Source organism: Rhipicephalus sanguineus, unplaced genomic scaffold, assembly GCF_013339695.2.
Source record: "Rhipicephalus sanguineus isolate Rsan-2018 unplaced genomic scaffold, BIME_Rsan_1.4 Seq755, whole genome shotgun sequence".
In the NCBI taxonomy this organism is placed as follows: Eukaryota; Metazoa; Arthropoda; class Arachnida; order Ixodida; family Ixodidae; genus Rhipicephalus; species Rhipicephalus sanguineus.
In genome coordinates, this window is record NW_023615916.1 from 1 (window position 1) to 16,555 (window position 16,555).

General features: G+C 48.5%; 2 protein-coding genes across 2 annotated transcripts; both read left to right on the forward strand.

Annotated features, from left to right (window-relative positions):
• Positions 1–602: 602 nt before the first annotated feature.
• LOC119378268 (uncharacterized) lies at positions 603–7,510 on the forward strand (the record flags this gene model as incomplete). Its single annotated transcript, XM_037647455.2, has 7 exons — positions 603–775; positions 2,513–2,696; positions 4,100–4,141; positions 5,193–5,268; positions 5,379–5,425; positions 6,255–6,494; positions 7,399–7,510. Coding segments are annotated over 7 exons (842 nt in total), but the record flags the coding sequence as incomplete, so codon positions are not given.
• A 7,184-nt stretch (positions 7,511–14,694) lies between these two features.
• LOC119378270 (uncharacterized) lies at positions 14,695–16,389 on the forward strand. The gene is made up of 2 exons (XM_037647456.2): positions 14,695–15,128; positions 15,790–16,389. Exons 1-2 carry the CDS (start codon positions 14,735–14,737, stop codon positions 16,275–16,277), a joined length of 882 nt encoding a protein of 293 aa, XP_037503384.1. The 5' UTR covers positions 14,695–14,734; the 3' UTR covers positions 16,278–16,389.
• Positions 16,390–16,555: the final 166 nt, after the last annotated feature.

The window sequence follows — 16,555 nt, forward strand, 5'->3', positions numbered from 1 at the left end:
CTGTACGGAAATTTAGTACAAAATGACAGGCCGATACAATTTAGCCGGTGCAGCCGTGTGTAAAGTACCGTTATTGTTCTTTTGTTTTTTGTTTTAATTACGAAAGCACTTGTACCCTACCTATCGAGATTTCGCGGGGGTTAGGAAAGAACACGCGTCTTCAGCTGGACTCAGTAGGGGAATGCATAGGCATGGCAACGCAACAACACGCAATTCGGCAATGGTACATTGCGAGCCTGCTATATAATTATGGTGCGGGCCGAGGTTTTATTCTTTTTTTTTTTTTCATTCCTCACAATAAAGAAAGTGGTACATTGAGCTTGTGTGAGACATGTCGTGGCCCACCAGAAACTTGACCTTGAAAGTACCTTGGCTTAATTTGACCATTTGCAAGTCTGTTCGTGCTTTCAAGCAGTACTACATTACATGGAAGAGCCCAATCGTCTCTCAGCTTTTTGTTGTTGTTGTTGTTGTTGTTGTTGTTGTTGTTGTTGTTGTTGTTGTTGTTGTTGTTGTTGTTGAGAGCTCTCTTCCTTTCTGTCGACAAATTCCAAGCCATTTCTACCTCGCCCCTTTCACCACCTCCTCCGGCGACTGCGCAGTGTGGTCACCGGCCGTAAAGTCGAGCCTGAAGCACGACTACCTTCAGGTGAACTTCATGCGCGTCACCAGGGTGTCGCAGGTAGAGGTGGTGTACGTGCCTGGTTCGCGGCGGGTTTCCAAGTACCGGCTGCTCTACAGCGACAACGGCCAGGACTGGCACAAGCACGGAGACGTGAGTTGCCACCGTCCGCGACAGCAAATGAACGCCTCGTTGGAGCGGCGACGAGCAAAAAATGCGCCTTGGCGCATTCTTGTGACGCCGTGAGGAGCCGGCACGTCTACGTTACCGCGTAGAGTTTCCTACTAGAACTACTAAAGGGTGGTCAGATTGCTCAGCTACCATAGAAAGGACCGTTACTAAATGAATTTGTCTAGTATACGTGCTTGAAATTTTTTTGGAAATTCACGAGGCTGTTCAAGCGATGAGAGAGAGAGAGAGATGTTTAGGCAAGTCCGTGTGCTAACCGCAATTTGCATGCTGGATAAACCGCCTTGCGTGTTTTAGGTGCGGAGCACTTTAAGGGCCCGGCCTTTCGTATGCTGTCGTGTGCTGTCGTGTGCTGTCATCGTATGCTGTCTTAGCTTGGCGTAACGAAGGTAAAACCACGAATTCGCCTTTTCGGTCGGTTTCAAGATTGCGATAGCAGCAGCACGTGTTGTACCCCAAGAAACTTCCGGTCACTTCAATTATCACTCTCTAACGTCGAAGCAGAAAGCGTTTTTTAAGTTGTACCAGAGTAAGGAAAGACTCTTTTTCCGCTATTAAGTTGCACAATTTCACTTGCAATATTCAGTTTCACAAACTTTTTTTTTCAAATCCCACACGAAAGCGTCCTTGAACCCAGTGCTAACTCACTTCAGTTTAACAAAATTCAGTGCATAGCACATTTCAGTTCCACGTGCACATTTCGTGACACCAATCCAATGCCTCTCAGGCAATTTTGATCATTTCAACTCGTAAAACCACAATTCTGTAGCTTGTTTTTACCATTACCTTCGCAATCAGCTCCGACAACGGCGCTCCACCAGAGCTAATCGCGGAGACCATGATATTACGTTACAATACGCTTCATTTCCACGTGACGAAAAGTGGGCCCCAATTGGCCTTGAGTTCTATTGGCTGCCTACATATTTTCGAAGCCACCTGTATAGTCGCAGCCGAAGCGACAGTTGCAGCGTTAATTCTACAACCGTCTGCTGGTCTTCATGAATGTCATAGGCAAGCGCATCTCTGGGTGAAACGCTGGGTGTTTTGCGGGGATGCGCTGCTGCGCTTGGAGAAACCGAAGCCCTCTTCTACCCAGCAGAATGTTGTGTCGGAGAAGGTTCATGAGAGCTTGGACACAGTAATTCCATTCGTGACCACTGCACTTTTAAGAGAAAAGTGCAGCGAAAGATTACTGCATTCTGCACCGCATAAATTCACATGGAAACGAGCATTGTGACAAGTAAATGAGTTGGAGCTTTATTTGAGCACCTGATGTTTCCTTCAGGTTGTAATAACAAGCTGTAACGTAGCTATTTCAATACAGCGAACTTTCACTTTAACAAACTTTTTCCTGAGGTTTCGTCAAGTTCGTTCAAGTGAAGTTTCACTGTATAAGGACACTGGGTTCTTACTTAGCGCGTGAAAGGCGCTCGTAACGTGCGTCGAATACGCGTTAATTGTTGTACACATTTGCTTGCTTACGAATCGGAGTAGAGCAACTCTTGTTGTTGGAAACGGCGTGGTTTCGGGAAGTAAATAAATCCGGCGGTATGTAAATATTTTTAGAACGTTCACGTGTATCTGGATATGCGTTCAATATGTTATGTAGCAATGAGCTGTGTTTTTCTGTAACCCAAGACAAGTAATCTGGAGTATCGCCGAAGTAGCTCTTGGTATCGAAGCGTTATTATTGGCGCACAGGTTCGAACCCTGGACCACAAGAACGGCGTTGCCATCGACCGTCTCGAGAAGACGATCCAGGCACGCCAAATCCGCTTCGTCATTGAGGAAGCGTCCGACCCGCAGATGGAAGACGAGCTCCTGGTGGGCATGCAACTCGAGCTGTACGGATGCTACATCGAGGAGCTGAAACAAGAGAACGGAGGTATACTGTGTCCCGTAGATGCGTTGTCCCATCTGTGCGTTCCCTTACGCTCGAGGAACGACGGACGCAGTATGCACCATAGTGCAACGAATACATGGACATTTATTAGCGCCTTTTACAAAAGAGCGAGCCCTCCAGCCGAATCATACAAATTACTAAAGCAACACCACAAGTGACACACAATACAACACACACTCAAAACAACATAACACACATAAAGTACCGCGAATGCGGCGTTGCCGACGTTCGACTAACCGCGGGGGTCCGCGGCAACGAGTCACGGAATCGTCCCCACGGACCTCCCCACGAGAGACGACCGTATACAAGCAGCGCCAAGCCCCAAAAAGTTTGTCATCTTCCTAATGGGCGAGTGCGACCTCGCCGCCAGGCGGCGTCGCCGCGGTAACACAGCGTCATTACCCGCACGGCGGCGACTACGCTATCTACGCCGCCATTAATGCCACGCAGTGAAGCCGAAACCGCAGGACGCGCGGGCGCCATGAGGCGCAAACAACCTCACAAGAAGTGCAAGCACTCCAGTACACCTGGTTCTTGCTTATAAAATGGGTTTCCACATTGCGTGATGGCCACTTCGAAAAATTAGTTACAAATGCCACTGCAGTCGCATGCCAATACATGCATAGGCACATGTAGGAAGAAACTTTGTGTTACTAGCGTAGATCCGACCGTGAAACCGTCTCACTCACTCACTCACTCACTCACTCACTCACTCACTCACTCACTCACTCACTCACTCACCTCACCTCACTCACCTCACCTCACTCACCTCACCTCACTCACCTCACCTCACTCACCTCACCTCACTCACCTCACCTCACTCACTCACTCACTCACCTCTCACTCACTCACTCACTCACTCACTCACTCACTCACTCACCTCACTCACTCACTCACTCACCTCACTCACTCACCTCACTCACCTCACTCACTCACTCACTCACCTCACTCACCTCACTCACCTCACTCACTCCACTCAAGATCCCACTTTCCGAGACACTGTGAGAGAAGGCACACGTTGTGAGCGAAATGCCTGCTGCGATGCACGCCACTCTTAAATGCCCATGAAACGTTTGCGCAGAAACCACACACACAATAAACGCGGCGGGTCCGGCGAGTAATACCACGGTGGTCACACGGGTACACACTTTTTTCTCAGCTTGCGCCGTTAATTCTGAGTATAACGCACCAAAAAGTGCCGTGAGCCGCTAGTGAGTGCATATTAGCAACACGACGTCTACGTTAGTGTTATGCGAATTTAATGCTATGCTTCTACGATCGTGACTACACTTTTACCGGGTTACGGATACTCTTGAATGTCTAACTTGCTAGACACTGAACTCGTTGCCACTAAAGACTGTTTTCTTTCTCTTTTTTTTTTTCAGCTGCATGTGAAGAGGACAACACCTGGTACTCTCACGTAAAAAGTGTGTATCTATTTGTGCCTCATCTTATGCACGTGTCTCTAATTGTTGGGGCTGTTTTATTTATCCATATTTCGTACCGCTGGCGTTGCTACATAACTGTGCATCTGCGTGCGCTTACATCTTCCTACTCAAATAACAGCACAGCGCATATCCCCCCCCCTTTTCCCCCATCCCTCCCTTTTCTTCTTTGTTAGCTGTGCGCTGTTTTATTTTCTATACATTATCATACCTGCCAAGTCTCCCGGATTACCCGGGAGACTTCCGGATTTTGAACGTTTCTCCCGGTTGTACGGGCATAGAAAAATCTCCCGGAAATCCAATTTTGCTCCGCGCGTCCAGTGCTTTGTCTGGCCACATGAGCAAAGTTGTCTGGCCACGTAGTAGAAAGGATTCTTCTTCTTTTTTTTTAACGATGGTTAGAAAGGTTCAACTCAGTTTCATTGCGCATGAAGTAGTTGTGCACTTTGCGCCGCAGTGCTGCCAACGCAAACGTGTCATAGCGCTGCAGTCGCGTCCTGCCGGTGATGCGCTTCTCAGTTTGGCCCGAGGAATTCAATTTCTTGCGCTTCGGGGAGGCAAGTGGGGCCCGCAGTGCTTCAGCCTTGATACGCTTAACTGTTCGCTCGCTCACTCTTGCCCGACGAAATAACTGGCAAGCAAGCGACGACAGGCCTCGCACGCGGAGCGATGTTATCGCATGCGCCCTTCGCGCGACGGGGACGGCCGGGTCGTTTCATCCTGCTTCAACCGCGTTCGTCTCTAGCGCTAGCGCGCTTTTACTCGCGCATGAAACAGACGATGCGTAAGCGATGTTATCGGTTTGGACTCTACAAATCAGCGGCGACCGCAAAATCCCGCTGACAGTGCCCCCCCCCCCCGTTGAGTACATCTCCCGGATTCCGTTTCTCCAAACTTGGCAGGTATGCATTATAATCCTCGGAACAACAATTTTATTCTTCCAAGTGGCTAGGCAAGTGAATGAAATAATAAGTGCATAGGGACTGTAGTGGCCGCGCACAGAAGTACTCATAGCCTCTTCTCTGTCACACAGCCAAGAAGACACGTCACTTTGCCGTGGACACGACCAACAACATCGTCTACTTCTGCGACTTCCACGGAAAGACTGAGTATGTTTACCTCAAGGTTACGAACGAGGACGCCGCTATAATAGTGGCAGATAAATGTACGCAGTGTAAATCACTTGGAGCGCGATGTTTTTGTGTATTTTTTTTTTCAGTCACTTGGCATGCTTCTCATCCAACGATGGAGGGAAAACTTGGATAAGTACGTCTTTGTTTTTCACTTATCACTATGCTTTCTTGTGAATAACTTAGTTTGACCTAATTTATTCAAATTAATTTATGGTTTTTTAAAATACATTAGGACCAAAACAGACAGTAAAACGTAACTTAGGTTGCGTCCTAATTGGTAGAGTAAATAATTGTAAGTAATGTGTTTTCTAAGTTGTATACGTCTGAAAAGACGTTCCTCTGTATGAGAAATGTTACCATAGTCCATGCAATAACTTTCCCGTGTTCAAGTCAGGAGCTCGAGACATCACTCTAGGCATATCGTATGTGTTACGTTGGTTATTACATGGCTAAGTACTTCTTTTCCTGTCACATCCACATCTTAGTACAACGTATCACTATATTCCCGATCAAGCTTTGCTTTCTCTCAGTATTTACTACAACATATAGGTCCTTCTCGCGTGTGTTTCCTAATGCCCTATGTAAGCCTTATGTAAAGGCCTGAACACACGCACGCGTTGCAGCGTGTCGACGCGTAGCCGCGCGCCCTCTCTCTCCATAGGGAGAGGGCGCGGCGCCGCGTCAAAAAGTCACGCGCCGGCACGCTGCAACGCGTACGTGTGTTCAGGCCTTAAGCCTGTGCAAGGCTCTTGAAAGCCTACATAAGTCTTGTTGTACTCTATGTAAGCCCTACGTAAGCCTTATATATGTAAGCCTGTGTAAGGCTCATTTAAGCCTACGTAAGCCGCACACTAAGCATGTGTAAAGATCATGTAAGCCTACGTAAGCATTATACTCTATGTAAGCCCTATGTAAGCCCATGTAGCGACTGAATGTGTTTCGCGCGTTCTCGTGACCGGCAGTCCTGGAGCCGTTCGTGAACCACCTGTTGGGCTTCGACCCGGAGTCTAGCCGCATGCTGGCGAGCGACTCGTCGGGCGAGTCCTTCCTGGCCAGCTCGGACGGCACCCACTGGGCGCTGGTGCCCAGCCGCGCGGCCAACGCCTCGCTCAGCCGCGCCAACTTCGTTCCCAGCCTGATCGTGCCCGCGCTGACGCGCTCCGACATCCTCTCCAAGGACCTCATCATCGGCGATTGGAAAGGTGTTTTGATTGATTGATTGATTGATTGATTGATTGATTGATTGATTGATTGATTGATTGATTGATTGATTGATTGATTGATTGATTGATTGATTGATTGATTGATTGATTGATTGATTGATTGATTGATTGATTTATAACGAAGATGTTTGGCAACAACTACATTATGTCACTGACTTCGCCACGGCATCAAACTGTTTCCTGTCTCACGAGCACGTCTATTCTGATTTCACATGAAGGTATTACTTTTACCAGTACACACTGAAGTCGCGGGATCGAATCCCGGCCGCCTCGGCCGCATTTCCATGGAGTCGAAATGCTCGAGGCCCGTGGACTTTTAGGGTTAAGTGCACGTTAAAGAACCCCAGGTGATCGAAATATCCTGAGCTCTCCACTACGGCGTCCTCCATAATCATATCGTGGTTTTGGGACGTGAAAATACAATAATTGTTATCATATTTATCAGGACACAGTATAAGGCACGAGCAGGCTGACATACTTTTTTTTTAAGTAAGCTGCTCCACCGCATTTTAGTAGTGCACTGTGGTGAAGCTAACTTGAGAGGTGCCCTCTCAAGTTAGCTTCGAGAGCGAAGTAAGATTCCTTAGTTCAGCTAAACTGCATAGCATCGATTATCTCGCTGTGACAATCTAAGTAAATCTGCTACTGACGTAGAACAAGTAGCTTTGTTCGCCTACCGTTGCTACCCTTGCTGACACTCGCATACCCTCCTCCCCCCTTCTTTTTAAAGCTTCGTTCTTAGTACTAAGAACTTCTACTTAGAAGTTTTATGCCGTGATGAACTGTCAGTGCCCGCTTAGCAGCGATCGTCATTCTCTTATATTTTTTGTCGCAGAATCAACCTGAACGCAATTCTTTCATCTGTGTATTTCTCTTTTCTCAGCCACCTACGACGGTCTTGTGTACAAAGACGCCGAGGCACCGGCCGCCATCTGGAAAGGTTGCTGCACAGGAACGGAGTAGCCGCGACACCGGCTAACCACGGCGTCTACTCGCTGAAAACGTTTTTCGTTCGAAAACAATTGCCTTACCGGAGAAAATGAACAAAGAATAAAAAGAAAAGAAGAAACGCTATGAATTACATTAACCGCGTGGTTATACTAGCGGCAGCTCACAATGCATGTCAAGTCGTGTAGGTCGCGTCGTTGTTACGCACTACTTAACGTCGCTGAAATACCGTTGTTCTTCGCAACATGCTATAAGTGAATTCTATATTTTGTAGCAATGTTTTATTGTTTGAACTTAGCATTCCGAGACCAAGGTCTCGTTCGAGACCAGCCATCGTTCGGCAGCGTCAGGCTCAACTTATTCAACAATCAAACTCAGAACTACCGATATACACGTTAAGGTTAGTGGTGCAATGCTTACTAGGAAATTGGCTTCAGTGTCAATCCATAAAAAGTGTTATCGCAGGAATACTCGTCCACCTGGTTGCTGGAAAGTATGGATTGTATGTGTCCGCTACAGAAGGCCTTCTTAAGGATAATGCGCAGCTGTCTCATTTGGCTTCATTTAATAACGCATAGCGAGAAGCTATCGATATGACGACGTCGCCAGCTCCGTCGCAATTTCGCAAAAAAAGAGAAGAAAAACAAGGTGTCAATAAAAACGACTGACCATGAACAAAGCAGTCTGTGAGAATGATGAATTCGGTTGGATTCAGATGGTGAAACTGCTTCGCAATCAGTTTACGTACCGCATACCGTAAATATATATAGAGCTGAAAGCTGCGCCGCATTATTTCGTTCTCGGACATCGGAAGATTATAGTCCAAACAAAATATGACCGAGAAATCAACCAATAGACGCGATCGTCATCCCGAGATTGTTTCTTTTAGGCACCACACGCAAGTAACCATACCGAAGGAAAGTCAAGCGATGTGTGACAGCGAAAGTTTTTTTTTTTTTTTTTTTCAGGCTGATTGAATAAAGCTGTACTTTTGGCACGTTATAATGCCGATGTGTATAGTTGGCATCTACGTGGAACCTCGCTACCAGTCATGAGCATCCAACAAGCCTTTCGTAATACGGTTGTCACACGGTGCACTTTCGATCGCGATCTGGCCCAATCGGAATCGAATTTATCAGTCGCCGTTGGCCCACTGGAACAAACTGTAGAAAAGGAGTCAATCGCGGTGGTCCAGTGGTTATAATGGTCGCGGGATCTAATCCCGGCCGCGGCGGCCGCATTTCCACGGAAGCAAAACGCTAGAGGCCCGGTTGCTTAGATTTAGCTGCACGTTAAAGACCACCAGATGGTCGAAATTTCCGGAGTCCTCCACTACGGCGTCTCTCATCATATCGTGGTTCTGGGTCATAAAACCGCAACAATTATTATTATTAGTCAATCGCGGTCGACAAATTTCATTCGAATCGCGTTTGATTGCGAATCGAAAGTGCATTGCGTGACACCGGTATAAAACTGATAACACTGTACTTTGCCGAGTTTCTGCACCTGTAAGGGCATAAACACTTTAGCCATCATGTTCTCAATGAAAAAAAGGGTGGGGGGGGGGGGGGAAGACTCGACCGGCGGCACCAAACGGGTGTCGAAGCCCCTTTTAGAAAACAATTTAAAACGTTACGGGTTGTCAGCAATGGTTTTCAAATCGTTGAAACTGAATAACTTTATTTCATTTCGCAGTAGAAAATTTTATGCAAGCCCGATGCCTTCTACGTAAATTTTGCATTCAGCTCGATGGAGCGCGCGGGGCCATCATGCACCCTTTCTGTGCCTTTAACGCTGGCATGACGAGTGCGTCTCAAACGTCCGGCCGCCTGTCTTCGCGGGCAATTTTTTTTTCTTGCCAACTCGTCACAGGAGTACAGAACTCAAAGCTCCCTTCAGGGATCGGTCAGAATTCAGTAGTTGGAGCAGTTGCACTCGACCGTCTCCGGATCCACGGCGGCGAGATAATGGTGGGGCTCGCCGTTGCAATCTGCGCATAAGAGCACACGAACGGAACGCCCTCTGTTAACGACGATCGAACGATTCATATATGAACGTTTGAATATGTATAGACGTCAGACTCTGCCCAGGCGGCGCTGCGAAAAACACCGCCACCAGCGCCCTCATCGTAGCCCTGGCACTAACTGGGTAGTGCAAAGAGAGCCGCCCGCAAGCGAATGTGCATAGGCCGCATATAACCCTCCTCTTTCGTTGGTGTCGAGGCGCGGTTTCCTGAAAATCAAGGACCTGGAAAGCTTCTTCCACCAATCCACGCTTCAGAAACAAAGGAAGCTGATCAAAGCGAACTGCGAGTACAATGCAAAATAAGTTTTAGTTATTCCCGCGCGCTGCAACTCGCAAGTACATACAAGCGAGCATCACACGACACCGAGTTCGAGGCAAGCCCTCCGACATCCGTTCTCTAGAGCCTAAATGTGTTAAAATCGGGTATATACGTATGCCACAGCGATAAAGTACCTACATACACGATCAATTTACTTAGCTATGCATCTTACGATCAGTGGTACAAAACTCGGTTCATCAGGGGCGAACTCCGGCGATTTTCGCCTTTTCAGTTGCATTCACCCTTAATTAATCTCTCGCTTCTGGTGCATTGGAGTGTTTTATTACGCATCCTCAAATGGTCTCTTGATGGTCGTCTTCCGTTTGTATGTACTGCAAATGGGGATACGTGCGTGTCCACTTTCGCGGGGTACAACCAAAGGCAAAACCATGGCGTCCGAGATAGCTACGGCAACCGCGGAGGACGCGGGCGAAACAAACCAACATTCTGCGATTTACTTGTATGACGCACGTGGTGTTAGCTAGTTAGAACCAGAACTCTAAGCCTTCAAAACGTACATACGCACGTCCGCGATGCTGTGTTGTGACGACCAACTCGTCGCGGTGTGCGTATCACGCGTCTCCAGTCTGCCTCTAGCTGCTCAGTTACACGACAAGCACCGCGGTCAGAGCCTCTGCTGAGCTTCATAGTCAAGGTTACCACGGTTTTGCATCAGGGCTACGCAAAACAACAGCAGAGCCACACATTCATGTCACCGGCTGTGGAGAACGCGGGTACTTCGCTTACCCAACACGCTCGCAACGGCCCGTATCCAGCGCTCTCGCCTTTCTTCTTCGTACGACAACTATGGAAATCGGTAAAACTGAACGTTGTTATTCCGTCTTTTACGTCCGTGGCAATTCACAACGCAACAGTGCGTCTTTTGCGGAGTTCCTTCGTAGCGTGCGGAGGGCTCTCGTCTGCTGCTGTTTTCGCCGTCGTTCAGGCGAGTGATCCAGCAAGCACTTCACGACGGCTCGGTGGCGCGTCCGACTAGCGGAGAACAATTCACAGCTCTCGTTCTAAGTGCTAAATGCGCAAACACACGCGATATTAAGCTCAATCGTTGTTTCGCACTCGCCAGTTGCACCTGGTCCCATAGCAAACTGTGCGAGAGAGTCGGTCTATGCACTACTCAATACTTCTCCGACAGGTGGCGCCACACATCTTGGAAACTCCAGAGTCTGACGTCTATATGCAATCTCACTACTAGTATACATCTTAAAGGGGCCCTGCAACTCTTTCTGGGCATGGTCAAAAAACGCTGCCGATCGGTAGTCGAGGCTCCCGAGAGCATGTGAGCCGAAACATTACAGCACAGCACGCGGCCTGGAATTTACCATTATTTCTCAAAGTCGATCAGCCAGACATTGCTGATTCTTCTCTCGACAAATGATGCCATAAACCCAAATGGCCGCGCCATACACCCGAAGTCCTCGGACATTGGCTGATTTGAGCATCATGAGCTGCATAATTACCGCGGCCGCCGCGGGATGGCGCGACGCGCCCTAGCGCTCGCTCGCGATCCCACTGAAAGTAAGCCGCGCGTTAGAAGAAAAAAAAAAGGTGCTCAAGGTCATGACGCGTGCGTGACGTAACTTTCATTCCCCGTGTCATCCCTCCCTGCTTAGCTTCCAGCGCTCTCGTCGTGACGAATGAAGAGAGAAAGCGCTCACAGCGTGCTACAAGTTCCCGTAACACCGCTCGTCGTTGACGGATTCTAAAAATTTTTGCGGCAGTCGATTAGTGAGGTAATAAACTCATTTAATGATGCCGTTTGAAGATTACTTGGAAAAGTGTTGCGGGGCCCCTTTAAGAGCTTGCTTTTCCACACGCACGTTGATGATGCTCAGATAGGTTCTTTCTTTCAGACCGCAAGTGAAAATCGAGCTTTCGTTTGTTCAACCTGTTGCGTGCATGAATGGTTGCATACATACATTTGATATACCGGGTGTTTTGAGCTAAAAAGCACTAAGAATTAAAATATTAAACATAGGTGCTACGCATCTCCAATTAGTTCAGTATTGTTCTGAGCCATATAGAGGACGTCAGAATATTTTTTTTCCAATCCGCCAAGCTCGGTAATTAACAAAGAGTGCTTAATGAACTTTTTAAATAGTAACTCTAGAGAAAAGTTTTCACTACAAAAGTTGTAGCGCTTGTTCAGAAACATAGCATTTTTTTAATCTGTGCTAAGATAACTCCCCCGCTTAATTTTTTTCAGGCCTTTCTTTAAAGCGCGCGAATTTAAAAAAAAAAATAGCACGTGACTGCCACCTAACGCGCGGTGCTTTTAGTGCCCTCAAATGTAAGTTGAACGAATTATCAAAGGCTGCTCCGCGCACGAAGGTCAATTGAGCAGGCTGCCGGTTACTGCGATGGACGCTAAATGATGATAGAGGCGTACCATCCAAAAAAGAAAAAAGATCTACGAAAGAACGGCCGTCACGTGTGAGTGCATCTTTTATCTCGTTCCTGCACCACGCTGTCCCCCTCGCCTTTTCCAATGTGTTTCTTCATTGGTGCGAAGAAAGAAAAAAAAATGCCTACCCTACATAAAATGCTACCTACGGTATCATACAGCATTTGCTCTGTGGCTGCCGCTCTTTTTGTTGAAGAATTTTTATTTGTTGTTGTTGATGCGGTATGCTCATTTTGTCGCTTAACGTCCATCGCAGTCACCGATAACCTGTTACACCGATCTTCGTGCACGAAGCAGCCTTTGATAATTCGTTCAACTTACATTTGAGGGCACTGAAAGCGCTGCGCGTTTGGCGGCAGTCACGTGCTATTTTTTTAAAATTCGCGCGCTTTAAGGAAAGGCCAGAAAAAAATTAAGCAGGAGAGGTATCTTAGCATAGATTAAAAATTTTGATATTTCTGAACAAGCGCTATAACTTTTGTATTGAAAACTGTTCTCTTTTTTTTTTTTTTATGTGGGGTTTAACGTCCCAAAACCAGCATATGATTATGAGAGACGCCGTAGTGGAGGGCTCCGGAAATTTCGACCACCTGGGATTCCTTGACGTGCACCTAAATCTAAGTACACGGGCCTCAAACATTTCCGCCTCCATCGAAAATGCAGCCGCCGCGGCCGGGATTCGATCCCGCAACCTTCGGATCAGCAGTCGAGCGCCATAACCACTCGACCACCGTGGCGGGGCTGAAAACTGTTCTCTAGAGTCATTATTTAAAAGGTTCATTAAGCAATCTTTGTTAATTGCCGAGCTTGACGGATTGAAAAAAATATTAACAATATTGCGCTAATTGCAGACGCGTAGCGCCTATGCTTAATTTTTTATTACTTGGTGCTTTTTAGCAGAAACACCCTGTATAGACAAGCTTGGGATCGAGCTTTGACGCATAGCTGCTCCCTCTGCGATCGCCATTTTGTTTAGTATGACATCGTGGTCGGCAGGAAAAAACAAAAACGTTGTTGCCCAAGAATAGCGAATACAAAAATATACGATCAGCGAATGTGCAAGGAGCAGTTGCGTCTGTGTTTAACTCTTGGCAGCACATCGCTGTAATCAATTCGGAACGCTGTCGACGAGGAGAGAGAGCGAGCTTTGGTGCTTTTAAAACCAAAACGAATTCTTTCAAATATTCGTTCTTCCACGCACCAGTTCTTCCCTCGCACCAGTAGTTTACCTTTTGACAACTCTACATAGCATTGACTTAATTGCTCAGCTAATATCATAATTTCTTGGATTCTGTACAATGCCTTATTATACTCTGTCCAATGTTCGTCTGCTGTACCGTGTAAGTTACTCATTAATCTCTGGCTTACCTTTACGTGCCGTGTTCTGTTTATGCATGCTTGTACAATTAAGTTTTTCTCAATGTTTGTTACATTTTGTACGCACACGATACCCCTCCTGCATGGGCCCTTCACATGCCTTCAGTATTTTTGTAAATAAAAACGTGAATGAATAAAAATATGGCGTCACCAGGTGTGTTGGATCTTTTGGGTCTGTCAATGTACTGGTTGGAACTCGAATCCGATAGTGCGAATACGACACTGAAAGCTTGAAGGCGAGTGTATATAAACAAGTATACAACGCCTTGGAGCGACACGTGCCTTGATTGGGGACTGCGTCAACGGCGGGCCTGGGTCCCAGAAAGCTGAAGCAGTTGAGCGTTATGGCGATCACGCAAAAGATGGCAATGACCAGGATGCGGAGCAGCACGGCCAGGGCGCGGCATAGCGGGCTGCTGGCCACCGACGCGGTGACCGCGCCGCAAGTCCGCCACCACAAGGACGCCAGCCGCGCCGGCTGCATCCTACATGTCCTTCGTCCAGAATGGATCGGCTCGTACCCGGCCACGACAATGTCGATGATGATCATTCTGCTCTGAGTGACTGTGTATAGTGATACGGTTAATTGTTCAGAAGGAGGCTTCGCAGAAGGCGCTGCCGAGAATTAGACTCTTTGGTTTACGGTAATGGCCACAGGACAGGGGACGCGTAACAAAGTTCAGATTTTAAGTGGGGCCTTCGTGGCATGTCACAGTCGTGCACCAGTTATAATTTTTTAAGGATGCTCATTAGATTCAAGTAACCCCTTCGCAAAAGATTGGTGAGTAGATTAAATTCTTTGCCTTTCGCAAAAATGCCTATTCGCGCTACAATATATAGAAAGTTCTTTCCACTCAAAGGCCATGGAGTGCCCCTTCCTTCGTTTTAGAACATTCTTAACCAGAAAAGACCAGTGCCCCACTATAGCTGCACTATGGTTCGAGGTGAATGTCGATCAGCGTAAACAAAGTTTATTCCGCAAAACCTCTTCCCTCCATTCTTTCTTCTTTTATTGAACATTCATTTCACCTAACAAAATAGTGTTCAGACGTCGCCCCACACACGTAGCAGCGCGCGTATAGACCGATCGAAGTCGACGCAGACGAAGCAGCGGGGCCGTCCACGATCATGGCCGCTCGCCGGGCAACGGGGCCGGTGCGAGCGATCCAGCGCGGCGTCGTCGACCGTCGCGGGGCGGCCGCGCTTCTGCGGGCACCGGTGGTGCTGGGGGACGGCGAAGGGCCGCCCACGATCGGCCGCTGGGCCATGGCGCTCTGCGAGGAGTTCGTGCAGCAGCTGTACCAAGCCGTGCGGGCCGCCATGGCCCTGCTGCACGCGCTGTGGATCGTCGGCGGCGACAAGCCGCTCGCCACCACGCCGTCCGCAACGGCGCTGCACCAACGGGAGACCACGGACGCGCCGGCCTCCGAAGCCCGTCGCAAGTCAAATTCTCAACCACCGATGGCGTCCGGCGCAGCCAAGCAGCCTTCCCGCCTCAAGCTCGGTCCGGAAGCAACCACTGGTACGACGAAATTTAAACCTTCAATTTTATTCGCAGAACCGTTACGGTGCAGCGTGGGATGTGTAGCACGATTCTGTTCGACACTTCGACATGCGAAGTAAGAGGGAAACACTTGAGGGAGAGCCAAAAGACCAGCTGTAGACAAAGTCGCAGTACAGTTTGTGGTTGGTGTTTTTATCGGCCATATAAATAGTGTAATAAACATTAGCTTATTTATCAAGTTAGGCATGGGGTCGCGCGTGGGCACGCGTATTTTGAACAGATGTCACTCGATGAACGTGTGCATTCGCTGTCACATTATTGGCGTGATGGAGTGTGACGTCGGCAGCAGGGAGCGAACGTTTCCTCGGCGAGGAAGACCCTCGCAGGATCTTCCTCGAGAGTCGCCACAGGACACATACGCAAGGCACACGGCGGTCCATGGCCACGGCTAAAATTCTACCGGCCCCGGGGCATCCACGTAATTGCAATTGCTGTAGTAGCAATAGTTCGCTCCTCTCTCCTTCTGTGTTGAAAAGCACTACCGCATGTGTCACCTCTCTGCTGTGAGAAGAGCGTTGTAGTGTTTATAGAAGTGGGAGAGCAACTGTCCATACCCCTTTGAAATTGTGATTCACTTGATTTCTCGAATTTACCCGGTCTCCCTTTCCTGCACTTCTAGCGCGCAAGCGCAACCTCGAGCTTCCTTCGTCCGCGATTCCCCCGCGGACGGCACCGGCAACGACCAGGCGCTGCAGTCCGGTCAGACGCATCCCGATGCCATGCTCCGCGCTGGGACAGACGCGCTCCGGGGACAGGACGGTGTGGCCTTCGCGATGCAAGCTCACCTCTTCCAGGCTGTCCTCACCCAAGGCCAGTGCATCGGCACCCACGCCAACGTCTCCGAAAAATCCGTGCGCAGCGCCGCTGTCGTCTTCCAGCGCCGCCCTGGCCACGGTTCCCGACTGCAAGAAGGACCTCCTGGAATCCGCGACTCCCGAAGTGCGAAAGCTGCGCCAACAGGCGTTGGAGTTGTTCAACGCTGTGGGCACTGTGTTTGTGCTTCTCGCCAACCTGACTGTGACGCTGGTGTATTGCCTCGTGAGGCTGTCTTGTGCACGCTTCCTCGCCCTGGTGTCGAGGCGAGAGGTAGTGGCCGCCGCCGCGTAGGCCTTGTGTACGTTTTTGTATGTGTGTGTGCGCGCGCCAAGTCCTATTTTGTGGTTTAATCTTGTAAATTGCCTCCGCTGCTTCCGATTGAGCTTACTATGTTCATAAATCATTGCCCACTCTAATAACATGTGAGTGGTCTTTCAATCTAGCAGTTATGCGCTTTGATACTGACCACTGTGCTAACTGTGCCTTATACAGTTGATCTGTGACGTCATGCCAGAAAGGCCAGGGATCGAAAACTAAGCTCTGAAGACAGATTATGGCTTCCCGTGTCG

Bases quoted from the DNA above. Each gene is read 5' to 3' on its own strand.
- LOC119378270 (XM_037647456.2), top strand. From the start codon at position 14,735: ATGGCCGCTCGCCGGGCAACGGGGCCGGTGCGAGCGATCCAGCGCGGC. The intron at 15,129-15,789 runs GTACGACGAAAT...CTGCACTTCTAG, and splicing joins CGGTCCGGAAGCAACCACTG to CGCGCAAGCGCAACCTCGAG.